The sequence below is a fragment of the Molossus molossus genome, unplaced genomic scaffold (genome assembly GCF_014108415.1).
Source record: "Molossus molossus isolate mMolMol1 unplaced genomic scaffold, mMolMol1.p scaffold_m16_p_6, whole genome shotgun sequence".
Classification (NCBI taxonomy): domain Eukaryota; kingdom Metazoa; phylum Chordata; class Mammalia; order Chiroptera; family Molossidae; genus Molossus; species Molossus molossus.
The window spans coordinates 88,070,940-88,088,576 of NW_023425399.1; the positions used below are offsets into that span (position 1 = coordinate 88,070,940).

A 17,637-nucleotide genomic window follows, 5' to 3' on the forward strand; every position below is an offset into this window, starting at 1 on the left:
CACAGCTGAAGAACATGTTTTTCAATTAAATTAAGCCAGTATTTGAATGTTTTCATTATAAAGGATACAATGGTGCACAAGTGTGTCTGTCTATGTGAGAGAGAGAGGACAGAATCCGACTGCTTCGCCCTCTACGAGATGCTTGCTTTGCTTCTTGGCCTTCTCTTGCCCAGGCTGTGTTTGGCATCTTTGGCTCCAAAGTGTGCTATCAGGAGGCAGTTCTGGGCCCACGAGCACCACGGGAAATCTTAGCTTCAATACTGTCTCTCCTGCACAGTCCTCCTTTTAACCTTACGTGGGTAACTGACTAGAACATGTGTTTTCTGCTGAGGTTGGCCGCCGAGTGTGAATAATAGAAGCTGCCCTTGTTACACACACAGCACTGCACCTGCATAGTGGGACCCAAGACCCACTTTGATCGACTGTCCTGAGGGTTACTTTGCTGGGGTTTGAAGAACAGGTGAGGACTTCAACATAGTCTGATGATAAATATCTGCAAGAAGAGAATTCAGCGGTTAACAGGAGAAGGATGATGCTTTTGTGTTCAGAGTTAGAAAGGGTTATGGAAACTTGCCTCGTTCCGACCAGCTGGGCAGCCTGGCTCACGGAAAAGGCCTTCTGCTCACTCGCTGAGAGAGCGCTCTCACCAGTTCACTACATCAGACTCCATCTGTGTCTTTCACATTGTGTAGTAGGTGCCTGTTCCTTCTTTCTGTTCTCCCGTCTTCTCTCCTTTTCTTACGTGTGCGTTTACCCTGGTTCTTTTCAAGCTGCTCCAGAGATCTCCATTCGCTTTTCAGAAGCCATCGCAGCTCTGACCAAGTACCAGCATTTCAAAGCCACTGGTTTTAGGGTATTTCAGGATTTACTCTTATCAGCAAAAAAAATAAGCAATTTTCTTTGAGATCTGTTTAGAGAAAGCGGGGAAGAGTTTCATGTTCCACACAGCCATGCCAAGGGCAAGGCAACAACACGCCACTTCAAATGTGTGTCTCAGGCACAGGAAATGTATCAGGGTGTCCCCTTTGCAGCCTTGACCTTGCTGATGTGAAGGGCCTCCCTACTTTCTCCTGGAGCCAGGGGGTAACCAACCACCCATAAGCCTGCACCTGCAGAGGCCCATTTAGGAACCACCTCTGCACCAAGCCCCCCACAACCATCTGCTCTGCAGGAGATGGCCCCTCGCTGAGTGACAGGCTTCGATAAGTGCTTTTACCTTTTGAGTGCTTCTCCTCTGTGCTGATGTGTGTTTTGTACTTAGGCCCAGCTGCTCTGTTAGATGATAAACCTCTTGAGGGCAGCCTCCCACTCGACCCTGACTTATGCTTAAACAGTGTTTGTACCTTGATTAATATACTTCTGTTCTTGAGATGTTTGCTAGATCGGCGTTTCAGAGCCCCCTAGTGCGCATGTGCAGATGCCCCACACCCCCTTTCCTTGCAGGAGATCAAGCATCCCCGATGCGCAGAGAGAACTCATCAAGGGCTTCCACACTCAGAGAGTGAAGCATGTGGCCTAAAAAGCCACACGGGAATGCGTTGTTAAAAGTCACGTGATTACTATAACGGGAACTTTCAAGCACATTGTGAGGCCCCCTGACACTGAAGGATATACGTGTTCAAGTGGACAAGCATAATGTGGTATATTGTCACCTAATTAAAAGCACGTGCCACGCTTTGATATTTGGTGCCTGAAAGACATTGCCATCACTGGGTGGAGAGTCCTCGGGTCGAATCTCACGTGACTTGGGTAAGGAATGTTGAATTGCTGTTCCTGATGATTTTTGCTTTACTCACAGGAGTCGTACCCTGGACCAACATCATGGAAATCCTGGAGGAAAAGGATGGGGTCGACACGGAGCTGCTAGTTTATGCGATGACTCTAGTGAACAAGGTTGGTCAATGTTTGCTATGGGTTGAATTGTTTCCCCGCAAAAGTTGTGTTGAAGTCCTAAGCCCTGGTACCTATGAATGTGAATTTATTTGAAAGCACAGGGTCTTTGCAAATGCAGTCAAGTTAAGATGAGGTCATTAGGGTGGGCCCTAATCCAATATGATTGATGTCCTTACAAGAAGAGGAAAAGAGGCACATGTAGAGGGAAGACGATGTGTCCACGTGTCCACGAGGAACACAGCCATGTGAAGACGGAGGCAGAGATTGGAGTGAGGCATCTATAAACCAAGTGATGCCAAAGAATGCCAAGGATTTCCAGCAGTCCATCTAGGAGGAGGCAAGGAAGTACCTGCCTCTAGAACCTTCAGAGAGAGCATGACCCTGCCAATGCCTGTTATCAGGTGTCTAGTCTCTCAAACTATAAGAGGATCAATCTGTGTTGTTTTAAGCCACCCAGTTTGTGGTAATTAGTTACGGCAGCCCTAGGAACTCATACAGTGTGAAAGTTTAAAAATTTTCCCTCTCAATAAGAGCCGCATCCTGTGGACCCCCATCATGGTGGCTGGAGCCGTGGCTGCGGTGTGCTTCCTCGTAGGAGAACGCCCTCTACGCTCACACACAGTGTGTGCCTGCATGCTGGCGCACATACGTGTGAAGCTCTGTGAGTGTCCGCTGGCTTCCGGTGCTTTGGTCTTTTCTTTTCCTTTTTATAAAAAATATCTTTTCTTTATTGATTTTAGAGAGAGAAGAAGGGAGAGGGAGAGAGAGAGAGAGAAACATCGATGAGAGAGAACATCAATTGGCAGCCTCCTGCATTCCCCCCCACTGGGGATTGAGCTCACAACCTGGGCATGTGCCCTGACCAAGAATCAAACTGGTGACCTCTTGGTGCATGGGTCAATGCTCAACCACTGAGCCACACTGGCTGGGCTTCTTTTATTTATCGATGAGAGAGAGAGAAACATTGATTTGGTTTTGCACTTATTTATGCATTCATTGGTTGCTTTTTTTTATTAATTTTTTTTTGTTACAAATGTTTCTCCTTTTTCCTTCATTGACACCCTCCTCCTGATCCCTCCCTGCTCCCCCCATCAGTTGCTTCTTGTATGTACCCTGACTGGGGATCGCGCCTGCAACCTTGGCATATTGGAATAATGCTATAACCGACTGAGCTAACTGGCCAGGGCTCCGTCTTTTCTAACAGAACCAGAAAGATGGCAGTGAGAATTTTATGACGACGTTTCCTATCGAGATGTCCCCTTAAAAGCATTTTTCCATAAGAAATTAATTAGCAAGTTTTACTCTAATGAAAGAATTCACAGTCCGGAAGAACTGAAGGTGCTTTTATTCCACTGCTTATTGAATTCTGACTGCTGGGGGAGATAAGAATTCCTGGAGGTGGGTTCCAGCCTCCTTTTATGGTGGTGACTCCGCCCTGGAGTCTCTCCCTAGTCAGCCCTCGGAGGCAGGCGGAGTCTTCCGTGTTCATCCCCAGAGATGCTGCTCTGGCAGTGGGTGGGTCCCACGCTGTCCTGGGACAGCCCACTCTGGGGACCCGAGTTCCTTCATGGTGATGCCTCAGTCCTTTCCTCCTTCACACCTGAGGCTGGGTCAGGCGTTGTTGCTCGTGGATTGCTACACCCTGGACCCCAGTCCCCGCCGTGGGCCTTCCTTTGTACTCTACAGGCTGTGGGGTGCAGGCCTACCGAGCAGACTCCGGCCCTCTTCCTGAAATATAACTGGGGAAGCATTTTACCTCATGAACTGGGGACAAATGAATAGAAAAGAGCATAATTATAAGGAGTAACTTTTACTAGATATTAAAACGTTGCGCAGACTCTAAGGATTAGAGCCATGGGTCCTGGCTCTCTGCTGGGCAGACAGATGAGGGAGCAGAGGAACTCGGAAACAGACCCAATGCAGAACTTCTTACGCTGTGATTGGCATCAGGTGGGATGTGTTAGCTCGCTCATGATTCGGGGAGGTCTTGCTAAATTGAAATAAAAATATACTGCGACCCTATCCCAAAATAAATTTCAGATCAATTCAAAAGTTCAGGGTAACACATCAAACCACAGAAAAATGAGAAAAAAACTCGACGTGGAGATATACAGGTATCTGGTGGGTAAAGTTTACTTAATAAAATCAGTCAAATATTTCAGTGCATACAACTCTGTAAGGTCTTCTCTGTAAAAATGAAAACCACAAATAAAAGCTACAGGCAAGTAACACACTGGGACATTGTTTACCAAAAATAGGACAGAAAATGACACTATTTTAAATATATTAAGAGCCCAATTGAAAAATTAATAACATTAAACCTACTAAGATTCAAAGAAATGTACAGTAAAACAGCACGGCATTTTCCCTGGGTCACCTTGGCAGTGACTGCTTTTTTTATCTTCACCTGAGGACATTTGTTGTTGTTGTTGTTTTGTTGTTTTTTGTTTTTTTGCATTCATCTTCAGATAGATCAGGAGGAAAAGAGGGAGGAAGAGAGAGAGAGAAACATCTATGTGAGAGAGACACATCGACTGGTTGCCACCTACACAACCCCAACCGGGGCTGGGGACAAACTGCAACCGAGACACGCACCCTCTGTGGGAACCATTCCTGGGACTCTCTAGTTCACGGGCTGATGCTGTAACCGCTGAGCCAAACCAGCCAGCGGTGCAGTGATTGCTTTTTAATGAAAAATGTTTCTTGATGAGGACACGGGAAACTTCACAACAGTCCTAGTGGGGAATGAGCACCACTTTGCAGTAGATAATAATTTTTCTTTTATTTTAAAATCTGTGAGTTTATTTTACCATGCAATTTAAAGCAATTTTCTGTCGGTTTTTTAAGATTAAGGTCATCAATTTCCTGTCTTCTTCAGTCACTGACATTGTTTTGGAAAACACTGAATTCAGCAAAAAATGGAATTTTCCCTCTTGCACAGTGTTTTCCATCGTAATGCTATCCGTCTTACTGGGAGAGGCAATGCTCAGCCGTTCCAATGACCTTGGCAGCATTTGCTTGGTGTGGCCATCCTGCTGCCAATCACTGGCACCGACCCTGTGAGTGGCATACTCTCCTTGGTACCATGCGACATCGAATTTCCAGGAATTCCTCGCTTACTCTTCTCTTCTGGCAATTCTATATCATATTTTGTTAGGTTTGGCCCAGGGGAAGTCCAGGCAGGTTCCGAGGACATTACTTTAAATGTCATCTCTTCCTGAAAAAGGTCAACAGACTGCTGGCACCCACGCTGGGTTTGTTCTCTGTTGTTGAATTCTAGTCATGTTTATGGCCCCAGTGAGTAAAATCCTCTGAGATCCCAACAAAATAATGCAGTGAAGCGTTCTGTGGGTCCGGAAAAATTTAGACTCTGAAATCTAGGAAATTTATATTTTTTAAAATATGTTTTTATTGACTTTTTAGAGAGAGGAAGGGAGAAAGAAATAGAAACATCGATGTGAGAAAGAAAACATTGATCGGCTGCCTCTTGCACGCCCCCTACTGGGGATCAAGCCCAAAACCCAGGCACGTGCCCTGACCAGGAATCGAATTGGGACCTCTCAGTCCATGGGACAATGCTCAGTCCACTGAGCCACACTGGCTGAGCTCCAGGAAATTATTATACTGCGTTTCTAACTTATGTTCCAACATAATACAAGATGTTCTAATGACATGGAATTCAAAAGTTAACATTTTTTGTGACTAAACAGGGGCACTAGATTCTAGCCTGATCACGGTTCTGGAACTGAAGTCTCCCTTTGTTAAATAGAGGCATTAATGAGGGGTTTCCAGGATCCAGACTGATCCCCACCTCCATTCTGCCCCCCATGTTCCACCCCATGTCATCAGAAGATTGAGGGAGTTTCAGAAATTATTTTTCACCCGACTAGCTGAAGTTACATAGTGCCGTCTTGATGAGCAAAGATTCCTCAGTGAGAAGACCCCATTTGGAGTTGGGAGTCAGATACTGACCACCTCATAGAATAGGATGAGGCAGATGGGGGCATGAATAAGAGGGGTGTTACCGCGGGACTGGCGGGATTGTTCGGGGAAGGAGATGCCAGGGAGCCCAGGGTAGGGACGCAGCTCAAGCAGGGCCCGGAGGTAGGTAACCTGGATGGGATTCACGCTTAGTACTTTCCTATGATTTTATATTTTATTGTTTGTTAATTACCATACAGCAAAATTGATTTTTCCCCTTTGGTATTCAGCTGTATAAGTTTTAATCATGTATAGTTATGGATAGCCTTTATAATTAGGATCAAGAACATCTCTGCTCAAATCTATTGTTATAATGACATCCTGACCCCTATTCATGTCCCTGACAACCACGATTTGTCTCTATCGCGACAGTGTTGTTGTTTCAAGAATGTCACATGGACTCATAGAGAATGTATCCCTTGGAGGTGGCTTCTCCTAGCGGGAGAGACTCACCTGTGCCAGTGGGTGTACGGATAGGTCTCCTCTCTGCTGCCGCGCCGTACGCGTTGCTGACACACCCTCTGAGGGAGACGGGCGTGTGCTGCTGTGGTTTTCACCACTGATGCTGTGACGAACCGTGAGTCCAGGCTCTGGCCACCCTGCTCTGATCCTACGAGAAAGATGGGATGGAATCAGTGAAAACTGCGGGAGCGGAAAAGAAATTGTCCTTTAGGTCAGAGATTTCTCCCTCTGAGAGAGGCCTGTCACGATGTACTTGCACGAGGCTGGAAGACACGGTCTGAGAGAGAGCAGGAAGCAGGTCGCGAGGTGTCATCTGGGAGCAAAGGCGGCAGGAGGCATCTGCCTCAGACTGTCCTGGAGCAGCTGCTGCGTCTCTCAGCCGAGGCGCCGGGCAGCGAGGTGTCAGGGTGGAAATGGGAGGCCAGGCCTGGGGCGAAGTGTGAGAGCCGCAAAATGGCCAGCTCGTTGGAGAACAGCTGAAAATGGGCGAATGTGTTTCTAGGATGTAGAGTCCCCACCCCTTGCGGAGAAAGAAGTCGTGTGTGTTTGTGGCTAAGGTCAAAGGTCGTCTCCCCTGCAGCCGCAGCCACACGTGACAGAGGGACCGCAGGCTTGACTCAAGCCTACACTTTCACTGAGGAAATGACCATCGACCGCCTAATACACTCAGTTCTGGGCCTATTTTTGAGCAAAGGCTCCGTGAGTCTGTTTGGTTCTATAGACCTATTTGTTTAATTATTTAATAGTAATCCTCCCAACCAGTCATGGTTGGGCCTGCTAAAGGGATGGGGATTAGATCTAGGAATTCAGCCCCCCGAAAACTCTGAACAAAAGAACTCAGCAGGGAAAAAAGGAGAGAAGGAGGGGACTGGCGAGGTGAGGAGACGGCGGGAGGCCTCTCTCTGTGCCCCATCCTGGCCCCTGCACTTTTGTGTAGAAAGCTGTGAATCTAACACCAAATGTCAGCTCACCGCATTCCTCAAAGCTTGCGTTTGGCACAGTCAGCAGCCAGTCAGGGCACCTCCAGCCGTGAGCCCTGCCCTGGCCGCCGTGTCGCCCCTTCTGTCTCATCCTTTAACCACGGTCTGGAGACTAAGACCAAACGATGGGTTGTTCCGATGGTAGCCTTTGAACAGGTGCCAACTCTTTCGGTTCGCTTTGGGAGCCGGGGGCAGTTCAGTGGACTGTCGGGCCTGCTAGCCCCTCAGTGACAGCCTCTCGTGGCGCCCGCAGACCCTGCACGCGCTGTCACACTTGGCCACTTAGGTGTGCGAACCATTTAGTACAGCTTGAGCTGGTTCACAGCGTCATGTTCTGTGTCCTCACTGGGGCCCCCAATGAATGAACTGGATCCCAGTTATTTTGCATTCCTTTCTGATCTCAGTAACATGCGGTGCGTTGTGTCCTCTTGGCTCAGCCTAGGAAGGAAAAAGGCATTGTTTGCATGATGAACAAAGACATCCTTTACCATATGAAATACCCCACAACAGAAGTATTAGAGGAGTTGGTGTTGTGAAATCATCATGATCGTTAGGAAAGTATTGATTTTTTCTCTTCTGAGGCAAGTCACCGTGTTTGCAATAATTTTGAAATATATACGTGGGGTTCTTAGAAATGCAAAGAAAGTGAAATAGATAAGGAGTCAAGGTCTGTGTCTGAAACTGAAGGCATGAGCATGTGAGGAGTGGAGACTAGAACAACAGCTCTGAGCTAGGGGTTAGCCCAGGCCTTCCGTGACTTCCTGTTACCTCAGGCAAATTCCTTCTTTCTCTGCCTTTACTTCTCTCATTTATAAGATAGGGGACCTCAAAGGTCCTTTCAATTCTGAGCAGAGGCCTGGTCTGAGATCATCCTCTTGTAAGAGAGGCAGAATTCTAAGAGAAGTCAGCTGTTTCTTTCTTGGGTTATTTATTTACTTACTTATTTATTTGTCTCTGGGTTGCTGCCTTGAAACGTCTCATGTTTTCCTAAATTTCACAGACCAAAGGGAAGGCCTACCAAATTGAAAGAAAAGAGCATCATTACATTGCTATCACTCCAGCTGTTGGGAGAGTGCTCTTAGCAGGAGTTGCTGATGACCAACTGTGTTGGTTTTCTGTTGCCACATAACCGATGACCACAGACATAGCAGCTTAGAGTGGCACAGATTTATTATCTCAGAGTTTCCATGGGGTGGTGTCGAGCACTGCCTAGCCAGGTCCTCTGCTCAGTTAAGGTGTTGACTGGGGCTGGAGTCTCATCTGAGGCCTGGGGTCCTCTTCCAAGCTTCTGTGGTTGTTGGCAGGGCTCATTTTCTTGCAGCTGTAGAACTGACGATGGTTCACGGCTGTATTGGGGCCAGTAGGATAATTGTTCTTCTAGCCTCTGAGTTCAGGAAAGGCCTTAGCCTGCTTTAAATGGCTCACCTGGTTAGGTCAGGCCCACCCAGGATAATCTCCCCTTTGAGTAACACAAAATGAACTGATTTGGGACCTTAATGACATCTGTAAAATTCTTTCACCCTTGCCATATAGTGTAACCTAGTCATGGGAGTGTTCTGCCTACACTCAAGGGAAGGGGAGTATAGAGCACCTGACTAATAGAGTGGGATATTGGGGTTCATTCAACTTATGCAAAATAACTTTTTTTCTGCCCAGCCGGTGTGCCTCAGTGGTTGAGCATCAACCCATGCACCAAGAGGTCGCTGGTTCGATTCCCGGTCAGGGCACATGCCCAGGTTGTGGGCCAAATCCCTAGGTGGGGCATGCAGGAGGCAGCCAATCAATGTTCTCTCTCATCGATGTTTCTATCTCTCTCCCTCTCCCTTCCTCTCTCTAAAATCAATAAAGAAACAATAAAGTAAAGAACTTTTTTCCTAATCTGTCTTGCTTTGTTCATAGTGTTATATCATGGCCACTGGCTACCACGCCAAAAAAAGAGAAATGCCTTGAGAGCCTTGAGACAGTTCCCCAAGACATGTCTGTGTCCTGTTCTTTCTTCGTCCAGACGTTGTCAGGATTGCCAGACCAAGACACCTTCTACGACGTGGTGGACTGCCTGGAGGAGCTGGGCATCGCGGCCGTGTCCCAGCGGCACTTGAACAAGAAAGGGACTGACCTGGACTTAGTGGAGCAGTTGAACATTTATGAGGTAAGAACATGCTTTTTTTTTTTTTTTTTTAAATCCTCACCCAAAGATATTTTTCTATTTATCTTTAGATAGAGTAGGAGGGAGGGAGGGAAGAAGAGAGAGAGTGAGAGAGAAACATCAATGAGAGAGAGAGAGAGAGAGAGAGAGAGAGAGAGAGAGATGGACAGACACACATCAATTGGTGGCCTCCTGCATGACCCCAACCAAGGCAGGGGACAAACTGCAACCCAGGTACATGCCCTTGGCTGGAATCAAACCCTCAACTTTTTGGTTCGTGGGCCAACGCTCTAACTGCTGAGCCAAACTGGCCAGGGCAAGAACATGCTTTTTGTAAGGTATCTTACAGCTTGGACAGAGGTAAACATACGGGAGACCTGTGGTTCTGCGTGTGGGGTAGCAGCACTTGCAACACCTGGGGGCTTTTCCCAGTGCTGGTTCTCAGCCCCACCCCCCGCCCCAGGCCTATTGAATCAGAAGTGTGTGCTGTACAAGCCTCCTGGTGATTGTGCTGCACACTCAAGTGGGAGAAGCACTGATCTAGCAGCAATTTGGTAGCTTGCTTGCTTGCTTATTTATTTATTGTGATTTTAATGTAAATAACAAGCATTCTACCAACAGTACTTTCATTCAGGCTGAGGGAGGGAGGGAGGAAGACACACACACACACACACACACACACACACACACACACACACACACAGAGACAGAGAGACAGGCAAGACAGATCGTCTTTCTTATACTTGATAGGGGTGGAATTACAGGCAGGGCCTGCTACATAATTTGTATGGCAAAATAAAAATAGGGAGGGGGTAAACTGCTGTGAAAGATACTAAACATCTTTTTACTTTCTTCCCTGGTCTCCCTCACCTTCTATGGTGTTCTTTTATCCGCTATTTACTGTAATGTCCTTGTCAGGAAATAAAAGTTAAACATGTAAAATATTAGCAGTTTTACTATTCATCTTTATGTTGTGCAATGCCAGTTTAAAAAGCAATTATAAGAGCATTTAGCCTGTGTGCAGAATCAGCAAAATGTGGAGTTGGTCACTTTTGCATGCATAGGTATTGTACTCCTACCAGAACAATAGAGAAACTGTACAAACTAACACAGCTATTTTTACTTCATTTCTTGATATGTGTTCATTCTGTCAACACTCTACCTTCAGGTTACTGATGAGTAAGGAAGACTAAAAGGAAAAGGAACTGTGGGCTGTGGGCTGTGCTATCTTCTAATTTTTTCTACATCATCATTTCAGCATAAGTGGTTGGCTAACACAGGAAAAGTAACACTGTTGAGAAAGGATTGATTAGGGCCCTTGGGCTGCCATTTCTCTTCACTCAAAGCAAGTTCTGGTTTGCATGGAAAGCATGGTCTCCAGGGCTCAGTGACTGTGCTTAGCAAGCCGTAGGTGTAACACACATACCTTGTACTTGCTTATAGTGTCATTGAACTCCCACCTATCATGGGTCTACCAGAACTCCGTGTTCATGGGTGTAAGGAATAGCAGACATGCGTATTGCACCTGTTTCCTCTGCACATGCTCATGCTCCATTGTCCCATTGGACTTTACTTATAAAACCCAAGTTTAAAGTTAAAATTAATTAGAATTTCAGAGCATTAATCCAAGAACAGAGCCCTGCTGTGCATGAAGATGGAGCTCTGTACAGTTGCAGAGGTCACACGTCCATGAAGCAGGCCCTGCTTTGGGTTACACATCATGGCTTAATGGCCTACAAACATGAGTTCAAACTGTTTCCAATGGGTTAATTTTAGGTCAAATGCTCCCCTGTTTTTAAAGTTATTTATCTGATGTGACTAATGTCTGGACTCTAAACAAAGGTTAGAGCACATTTTGTGAGTAGCAAATTCCTTGTTGCTAAGTCTCATCCTCCCAGTTTCCTTCCATGGCTAGTCGGCGACAGAATCTGGAGACTTGTTTCCTCTGGGTGGTGTGACTTTGAACAGGATCGCTGATTCATTCTGGCCCAAGATTACCCATAATAATGGAGTGAACCAGGCTAAGCCTGAGGACATTCTATCACTGGTGCTTCACTTTTTCTATTTTTCACATTCCTCCCCTACATATCATTCTCATACCACAAAATTATCTATTTTAAAGTGTGAAATTCAATGGATTTTAGTATATTCAGGTTGCATAACCATCACCACTGTCATATTCCAGAATATTTTATCACCCCAAAAGGAACTCTTACCCATTAGCAGACACTCTCCATTCCTCTCTGTCCCGCACACCTCATGCCCCCAAGCCACTAATCTATTGTCTGTGTGTGCATTTGCCTTTTCTTTCATATAAATGAGCATTTCATATAAACGGAAACAACATGTGGTCTTTGTGACTAGCTTTCACTTACCATGTTTTTAAGACTCATGCATGTTATAGTGTGTATCAGTACTTTGTTTCATTTTATACTGACTAATATTCTGTTGTATGGATATATCACATTTTTTTAACCTGTTAACCGAGGAATAACTGGGGAATTCCCTTTTTACTGTATGCAACATTTGACGTATTTATATGTCCCACTCAGTTAACAGGTTAATCCAGTCACCATTTGATGGACATTTGGATTATTTCCATCTTTTGACTATTATGAATTATGTTGCTAAGAACATTTGTGTACATACATCTTTAGTTCTCTTGGGTATACCTAGGAGTGAAATTTCTGGTCATATGGTAACTGTGTTTAGCAGTTTGAGGTATGGCCAGACTGTCTTCGTTTTCCCAAATGGCTACACCATTTTACTGTCTCACCAGCAGTACAATGAGGGTTCCAGTTTATCTGCATGTTCCTTAATGCTTACCATTGCTCATCTTTTTTAAAAAATATGTTTTTATTGATTTTAGAAAGAGAAGAAGAGAGAGTGAGAGAGAGAGATAGAAACACTGATAAGAGAGAAACATTGACTGCCTCCTGCACACCCCCTACTGGGGATTCAGTCCACTACCCGGGCATGTTCTCTGACCCAGAATCAAACCAGCAACCTCCTGGTGCACAGGATGATGGACACTCAACCAAATGAGCCACAATGGCTGGGCTGTCCATCTTTTTTTTTTTATCCTCATCCGAGCACATTTTTGCATTTATCTTCAGATAGAGTGGGAGGGAGAGAGGGGGGAAGAGAGAGAGAGAAACAGCGATGTGAGAGAGACACATCAAGTGGCTGCCACCCACATGATCACAACCGAGGCCGGGGACAAACTGCAACCGAGGTACATGCCCTTAGCAGGAACATAACCCGGGTCTCTCTGGTCCACAGGCCGACACTCTAACCACTGAGCAAAACCAGCCAGGGCCTTCTTCTTTTTTAATTATAGCCATCTCAGTGGGCATGAAGTGAAATGCATTTTGATTTTGATTTGCATTTCCCTGGTGACTAATAATGTTGAGCATCTTTCCATGTGCCTCTTGGCCATTTGTATATCTTCTGTGGAGAAATGACTGTTCAGATCCTTTGCCCAATTTAAAATTTTGTTTTGTTACTATTCAGTTGCAATAATTTTTTAGATATTCTGGATACTAGATCCTTACCAGATATAAAATGTAATATATTTTCCTCATTCTATGAATTGTACTGCTCTACTTCTGATCTGACTGATTAGGCTTACTCATAGTGATATATTTTTAAACCTTTCCTTTTTCTACTTATAAAAATAATATGTACCCATTGAAGAATATTTGGAAAATACCAAAAAATATAAAATAAAAAAAATCATCCATGATTTATTTCTAAGTATGGTTAATATTTTGGTCTATTTTTCTAGCATTTTTTCCTATATGTAGGTGTATATTCTTGAGTATAGAGATAAAGGGATTGTGTACTGAATCTTTATTAGTAATTATGCTAAAACCATTTTCTTTTGTCATTAGATCTTCTCCAAGAGCTTAATATTCTTCTTTAGGACCATCATATTACAGATAACCAGTCCCCTGTTTTTTCAGATGAAGATTATTTCCAAAGTTTTTGTAATTATAACCGCTATTATGATAAACAGCTTTATTCATACACGTTCGTGCGTAGCTAGAGTCCTGGGAGGGATGTGTCCTAGCCACATGGCTCCCTTATGACCGTTGTTGGGTAGAAGTGGAGAGATTGACAGGTAGCACATTGTTTTCTAAAAGTTACTGTCATTATAAGAAGTTGAGGAACAGAACAGCATTGTCTTTTTACAATCTTAGGAGAAATCAGAGGAAACTCAACTAGCAATATTTTCTCTCAGAGCTTAAACTTCCCACAGCTGCCCAGCTGGTCGGTTCTTTGTGGCCCTGCTCCAGGCATCTTCTCTTCCAACCAAGCCTCACTCACCAGTTATCTGCTCAAACTTTTGTGTTTTATTGTCACTGGCATGTGGTATTGGGAAGTTAGTGGGGGGTAGAGGTGTGTGCCCATATGGCTGCTTACAGATAGGGTACATTAAGAATAAAGTAAGAATACTGAAGACAGAGAAGGAAGAAACTGAAGACAGTGGGCTTACATGAAGGTGGAAAACAGACTTTCCCCAGTACACATACTTCCCTTTTTCTTTCCTCTTCTTTCTCCTTTAAGAACTCCCATCTCCAAGATTCTGCTCAACCAGATGATCACAGCTTTGAACTTTGTGGTCAGTGCATATCAGAAGACAGCAAAATGCAAATAAATTTTCCATTAGTGAAACAGCTGGGAGAGAATTTTGTTTTTTCCTTTTGGTTTTCTGATTGTTTTTTTTCTACCCCGTCTTCTAATTCACTAATCTTGTCCTCAGCTTCCTCTTCTCTGCTAGTTAGTCCTTCCAATGTGTTCTTTATTCTGCTATGTCATTCTTCATTTCCACTTGGTTGGTTTTCAATGTTTCTTTATCTTTACTCATGGTGCTGATGTCCTTACTCATGCTGTTGAGCTTCCTCAAGATCATGGCTCTGAACTCTACCTCTGATAATTTGCTTAACTGCATTTCATTGATCTCATCTTCGATAGAGTTCTCTTGTTCTTTCATTTGGGATTTGTTTCTTTGGAGAATTTTGAAAAGTAGCCTAGATACTTACCCCAGGAAACTACTTCCTGTTTTAGGGCAGACCTCTCCAGCTTATCAGACTCTCGAGCTACCTCCCCATCTTCCTCTTTCCATTCATTCTAAACTTTTCAAAACTTGTTCTATATTCACCACCTTCCTTTTGTCAAATTGCATTTGCTTAATATTTTAGCATCAAGCACATATCATTCACAAATGTAGCTATGTATGTCATTTAAAGAACAAGAAATACCAAGTGTGATGGTTAATTTCATGTGTCAACTTGACTGGGTCACAGGATGCCCAAATATTTGGTCAAACATTGTTCTGGGAAGGTCTATGAGGGTGTTTCTGGGTGAGATTAACATTCAAATTGCTAAACTGAGTAAAGCTAATAGCCCTCCCCAGTGTGGGTGGGCTTCATCCGATCCAATGAAAACCTGAGAAGAACACAACTGGGCAAGCCGGTTTCCTCTGGCTTCTGAACTCCAACTGGCATTTACACCATTGGCTCTCCTGGGTCTCAGGCCTTTGGACTTCTCAGCCTCATAATCTTGTGAGCCAATTTCTTATAGTAAATCTCCATGCATATCCTATTCTGTTTTGTTTTTTTTTCTGGACAACCCTAATATCTCATGTACTAGCTTTAAGAAGTAAGACCATTACCAGTAACTTGGAAGTGTCCTTTGTAGCCCTCCCTGGTGGCATCCCACCCCCACCACCTCCCAGCACTATTGTCTTGCTTTTCTTTATAATTTAACATGAAAACAGCTTATTCTGTGAGCTAACACAAAGAATCAGATTATCAAATCAGAACTGACAAATCAGAGATCTTGCCCAGCGTCTACCTATGCTAATAATATCAAGAATGCAGGCAATAGAGGTGTAGAGAAGCAGGGAGCGGTCTGGGACATTCCTTGTGACTCCTAAGTCCTTTCTTCCAGCATCAGACATGTGCTGTGCGACCCAGAACAGTAGACAAAGTCTCCAAGAGAGTTTTACAGGTCACCTCGCCCAGCAAGTAGTATTCAGCTGTAAAACATGTCTGCTACATAGCCCAGAGAGTCAGGGCTAATAAATCTGTAAATTCTGGGTCTATTTACTATAAATAATCCTTAGCCGGGGACATCTTGCTAAGGACATTCCAGAAAGAAGAACTCTCATTTTCTCATTTTAGCAAATATCATTAGTTTGTTTATTGGGTAGTCTGGTTATTAGCATATTTGCAAGAGATTAGGTGGGGTCACTTACCTTCTTTCTTTCCCCAGAAGCATCTCTCCTAAAGGAACAAAAGGATCATAGTCCAGCTGTTTTGACCCCTTCATCCTAGTCTATATCCCTAAACAATGTATTGTTTAATTCTGTCTGTTTTGAAACAGAAATCATGTCATTTGTATCCTCCTGCAGTTTTCTCTTTTGCATAATATTTTTGAGACCCATTCATGTTATGTGGCTTTCTAGTTTGTGCATTTCACTGCTGATGAAAATATCAAATTTATTTATCTGCTCTTCTCCTAATGGAGTTTGGTTGGCTTTCAGGCTTGTTGCCATGACAAACACTGCTACCAGGAGTGTTCATGAACGTGCGCGCATGTGCAATGCTTCTTATAGGTATTAGTTTTGTTATCTGGATAAATATTTAAAAGTTTTTCTTCTTTTTCTCTGCTCTTCTCTCAGGTCTTTGATGGTTTGATAAAATTCCTTGGGAAACTGTGTGTGTATGTGTGTGTGTGTGTGTGTGTGTGTGTTGGGGGCAGGAGTATATTTTTGATAATTATATTTTTTTCCTATGGAAATTGTTCTGTTTAAATTTCCTGTCTTTAACTGGGATCAATGTTGCTAAATTATATTTCCTGGAAAATTTATTTAATCTGAATTTTAAAACTTCATTAGCCAAAACATATGTAAATAGTTCCTTATAAATGTTTTTAATTTCTTCTGTTTCAGTAGTATTTTCACTGTTATTTTTCACTGTTTGTGTTTGTAAGTTCTCCCTTTTATTCTCTAGATCAACTACAGGTTTGCATCTTTCATTGGGATTTTTCAAATAATAATTTTGATTTATGTATGATTTACACTGCTTTTTGGTTTTGTGACTCAATACGTTTTTATCTTTATAATTTGCTTCTTTCACTTTTTTCAGTTTACTTTGTTGTTATTTTTCTAGATTTTTGAGTTGTATGTTTAATTCATTCCTTTCCACCCTTCATCCTTGCATTCCTGGAATATAACCTACTTGGTCACGATGTCTGTCTTTCTTTCTTTCTTTCTTTCTTTCTTTCTTTCTTTCTTTCTTTCTTTCTTTCTTTCTTTCTTTTAATGTGCTGTTGGAATTCTGTTTGATTTTCACTTATTTAGGATTGTTATACAAGTGTTGTAAGTGAGATTGGTCTCCCCTTCCTCCTTACCCTGCCTTCCTCTCCTCCTTTCTGACCAAGTACATGAATAAGCTGAGAATCTGAGATTGCGAGCACGTCTAAGAAGAAAAAAGACAGGATGAAGTGGGGTGAGAAGCCGAGGTGTGGATGAGGAAGGCCCGCCTGAGATGATGGTCTGACGAGAGTGGTGTAGGAATAGCAGTGGAGGAGCTTCCCCTGGGCAGGTGTGATTGGCGAAAGGAGGTTGGTGCGACTAGAGCAGAGCCCGGCAAGGTGGCTGCATCCTGGGGACTGCTCTTCTCTCTCTTCCTTCCTAACTCCCTGCAGCCGGAAACAAGGTGATCCTGCTGAAAGTCAGATCTGACTATGCCTTTTCTCTGTTGAAGAAAACAAACAATAGTGAGCAAGTGAGCGAGTGAGTGAGTGAGTGAGTGAATGAAAGAATGAATTTTTTCACGGCCAGCAGGATGTAGTCCAAACTCCTTGAATTAGTACAAGAGCCTACACAGTCTGTAGCCTCATGCTGCTGTGGCCTTTTTTCTGGCTATTCCTAAGATGTCTCTGAAGTTTCAGCCACATTCAACAGCTCCTGTTTCTTGGGTGTGAAAGGCAGGTCTTTGTGGAGCTGTCCTTTATCCATTCTCTCTTTGTCTGGAGTACTCTTCCTTCCAGTTCTCAAGTTAGCAAACTCCTATTCCTCCTTCAGGAGCCTCCCACGAGGTCTCCCTGGAAAGGAGCTCCTGCTGCCTGTCCCCTACACTTTGTTCAGAACCCATGGACGAGAAC

At 44.0% G+C, this 17,637-nt stretch overlaps 1 protein-coding gene across 9 annotated transcripts in view; it reads left to right on the forward strand.

Moving 5' to 3' along the window:
- Positions 1-17,637, forward strand: part of FHOD3 (formin homology 2 domain containing 3) — a 466,045-nt gene that overhangs the window by 290,240 nt on the left and 158,168 nt on the right. For all 9 annotated transcript variants that reach the window (XM_036245756.1, XM_036245757.1, XM_036245762.1 and 6 more), the window contains exons 8-9: positions 1,799-1,893; positions 9,322-9,465. In XM_036245756.1, the coding sequence (XP_036101649.1) occupies positions 1,799-1,893; positions 9,322-9,465 (239 nt within the window). The remainder of the gene's footprint in view (positions 1-1,798; positions 1,894-9,321; positions 9,466-17,637) is intronic.